The sequence below is a fragment of the Cyprinodon variegatus genome, unplaced genomic scaffold (assembly GCF_000732505.1).
Source record: "Cyprinodon variegatus isolate N-32 unplaced genomic scaffold, C_variegatus-1.0 Scaffold191, whole genome shotgun sequence".
Classification (NCBI taxonomy): Eukaryota; Metazoa; Chordata; class Actinopteri; order Cyprinodontiformes; family Cyprinodontidae; genus Cyprinodon; species Cyprinodon variegatus.
Window position 1 is genome coordinate 1,005,188 of NW_015150644.1, and position 2,717 is coordinate 1,007,904.

The 2,717-nt window shown below is 43.6% G+C and overlaps 1 protein-coding gene across 1 annotated transcript; it reads left to right on the forward strand.

Annotated features, from left to right (window-relative positions):
- The first annotated feature begins 1,522 nt into the window (after positions 1 to 1,522).
- LOC107087693 (pentraxin fusion protein-like) lies at positions 1,523 to 2,398 on the forward strand. Its single transcript, XM_015379406.1, has 3 exons — positions 1,523 to 1,574; positions 1,668 to 1,878; positions 1,948 to 2,398. Exons 1-3 carry the CDS (start codon positions 1,523 to 1,525, stop codon positions 2,351 to 2,353), a joined length of 669 nt encoding a protein of 222 aa, XP_015234892.1. The 3' UTR covers positions 2,354 to 2,398.
- Positions 2,399 to 2,717: the final 319 nt, after the last annotated feature.

Below are 2,717 nucleotides of genomic sequence, written 5' to 3' on the forward strand. Positions count from 1 at the left end.
CAAAAAACTGAAGACCCAGAATTCAACTAGAAACAACAAGAGACGTTTAAACAGTTTATTAGAATATGACACTGATGCAGGTTCAGAGGGATACACCAGAGTTAGCAACCAGCATTTCTGGACAGAGACAGGACAGTTGAGTGACCAGCAAGAACCAGATTTAGTTTTTTTAGGTGAATTCACATGGTTCTCTGTTTAATGCTGAAAACTCTTTCAAAGCCAGGAGAGTCAAGAAACGGGACAGATGGATCCAGTGTTCAAGACGAGACAGCCAGTAGGAAAGTACAAAACTTTAATAATAAAACAGACTGAAACAGAAACAGAACAAAAGCGCAGAGCTGTGGACCGCAGCAGCTGCAAGGGCGGGGCGTCACCCATCACTGACACTCTCTGATTTAGCAGTTCAATTCATCCTCTGTGAGGAAGGCAGGATGCAGCCGAAGGAATGCTAAACGAACCGCGGCGCTGAGCCGTCCTGAGCGCAGCAGCTCCAGTGAGCTGGCAGGAATCCGACCCAGTTCAGGGAAACAGTTCAGAACAGGACCGTTCTAAAATCGATAGTCCATAGCCCAACAGGGGTTGCGATCCACACAAGAACAGACAGATCAAGGTCTCAAAGAATCCACAGAGCGTGAAGGCAGGTTAAGAGTTCCAATGAGTCCTGCAACGTGCCCAGAACAGAGACACTTAGATACAGCCAGGCTCAGTGGTTTAGGGACCGAGACAAGACATAGTATCAGAATTTCTGCAGAACTTTTCTGCATTTTGGTTGTGAATCCAACATAAAATTAATCTGTAGCCCCGATGTTGGTGAGACAAGTGGAGCAATGGCCGAGAGCAGTGGAGTGATGCCATGCTGCCTATGTAGTGGCAGTGGTAGCCATGCTACCTGTGTAGGGGCAGTGATAGCCATGCTACCTATGTAGGGGCAGTGATAGCCACGCTACCTATGTAGGGGCAGGGATAGCCATGCTACCTATGTAGGGGCAGTGATAGCCATGCTACCTATGTAGGGGCAGTGATTGCCATTCTACCTATGTAGGGGCAGTGGTAGCCATGCTAACTATGTAGGGGCAGTGATAGCATGGCTATCACTGTCCCTACATGGCCCCAGTCATGCTTACAAAAATTCCCCTTCTTTTTTTTTTTAACAACTCGACACCTGATTGTAGGTGCAGCTTCGTGTCCTCCATCAAACACTGTACATGGCGTTCTTGTTGCATTGGCCAGAAGCACTAAATCAACATGTTTTGAAACAGCCAATATTGTCCTAGCTGGGTTTCAAGACTCTGGAGTTTGACCTGGCTGTTATAAAACAGGAAGGATAATGAAACTATATAAAGCCTCCAGTTGTTAGCTTGATGAACAGAACAACTTTTTTCCTGTGGTTTTGTGTTTTCAGGTCAGAACACTACAGGTTAAATTGTATGCTGTCTCCATTGCATATTAACAGCCTTTCATCAAATTCTAAAGTCAGGATTTGATGTTTGTTGTTGCTTTCCTACAGGATCAGTCTGGGAAAATGGGGCTTTCATTTGTGGTTTTCCTGATCACTGGCTGGGCTGCATTCAGTGGTAACTCCTTCTCTGAAAGTTTCATTTGGTGCAAAAGCATTTCTGCTTGTGTCTTACTGTTCTGTTTTCATGCTGAAATATTTTTTTCCTAAGGGAGTCTGGCCATTAGAAGTGTGATCATCCCCAAGGAAAGCAGTACCAGCTATGTGGAGATGATCCCTCAGAAATCCCCCTTCACCCTCGGGGCTTTCACACTCTGCATGCGCGTGGCCACAGAGCTCACAGGAGCCAGAGAAATCATCCTGTTTGCATATCGAACCCAATACTTCGATGAGCTGAACCTTTGGCGAGAGAAGGACGGAAGGTAAAATGTTTATGTTCAAGCAGTTTAAAACGTTTCTCTGATCAGTAGTTAATGTGTATTTCTGTTTAGGCTATCCCTCTACCTGAGTACAGATCCAGTGTTCTTCCAAGTCCCCGAATTTGGCCCCCTGCAGAATCACCTGTGCTTGACCTGGAATTCCCAGTCTGGGGCAGCAGCCATCTTCATAAATGGCAGAAAGAGTCTGACCAAAATCTATCAGAAGGGTCACACTGTCCGCGCAGGAGGAAGGATTATATTGGGCCAAGATCCTGATACATTTCTGGGTGGTTTTGAGGCACACCAGAGTTTTGTCGGAGACATTTCTGATGTGAACATGTGGGACTCTGTCCTGTCAGATACAATGATCCAGAATCTGTTTAATGGGAGAAGGGAACAGGTACCAAATGTGCTTAACTGGGAAACTGTAGAACTTAGACAAGAGGGGGAGGTGCAGGTTATCAACGTTGATCCGTAGGTGGATTATTCTTACCTACAAAAAATATTCAATATGAAACAACCTTGTTTTTCCTTTCTTTAAGCAAATAAAATTCATCATAACATCTTTAAAAACAGTGTGAATTATTTCCTTTTTGAACAAGTGATCATTTTTCTCCTGAGAATGAGTGAAACAGTCAAGAATTCACCAAGGATCAAAGCTCTATACGCACTTCCACTTCTCCAAGAAACATGATAAATTTCATTTAAACTCATCTGAACTTGTTGTAGAGATAATGTTTTAAACTCAAGGTCCAAAAAATTCTATTTTTATAGCACCAATTTACAACATTTCTCATCTCCAGGCATTTAACAGATAAAATTAAATGAAATAATCAGAAATA

Bases quoted from the DNA above. Each gene is read 5' to 3' on its own strand.
- LOC107087693 (XM_015379406.1), top strand. From the start codon at position 1,523: ATGGGGCTTTCATTTGTGGTTTTCCTGATCACTGGCTGGGCTGCATTC. The intron at 1,575-1,667 runs GTAACTCCTTCT...TTTTTTCCTAAG, and splicing joins TGGCTGGGCTGCATTCAGTG to GGAGTCTGGCCATTAGAAGT. The intron at 1,879-1,947 runs GTAAAATGTTTA...ATTTCTGTTTAG, and splicing joins TGGCGAGAGAAGGACGGAAG to GCTATCCCTCTACCTGAGTA.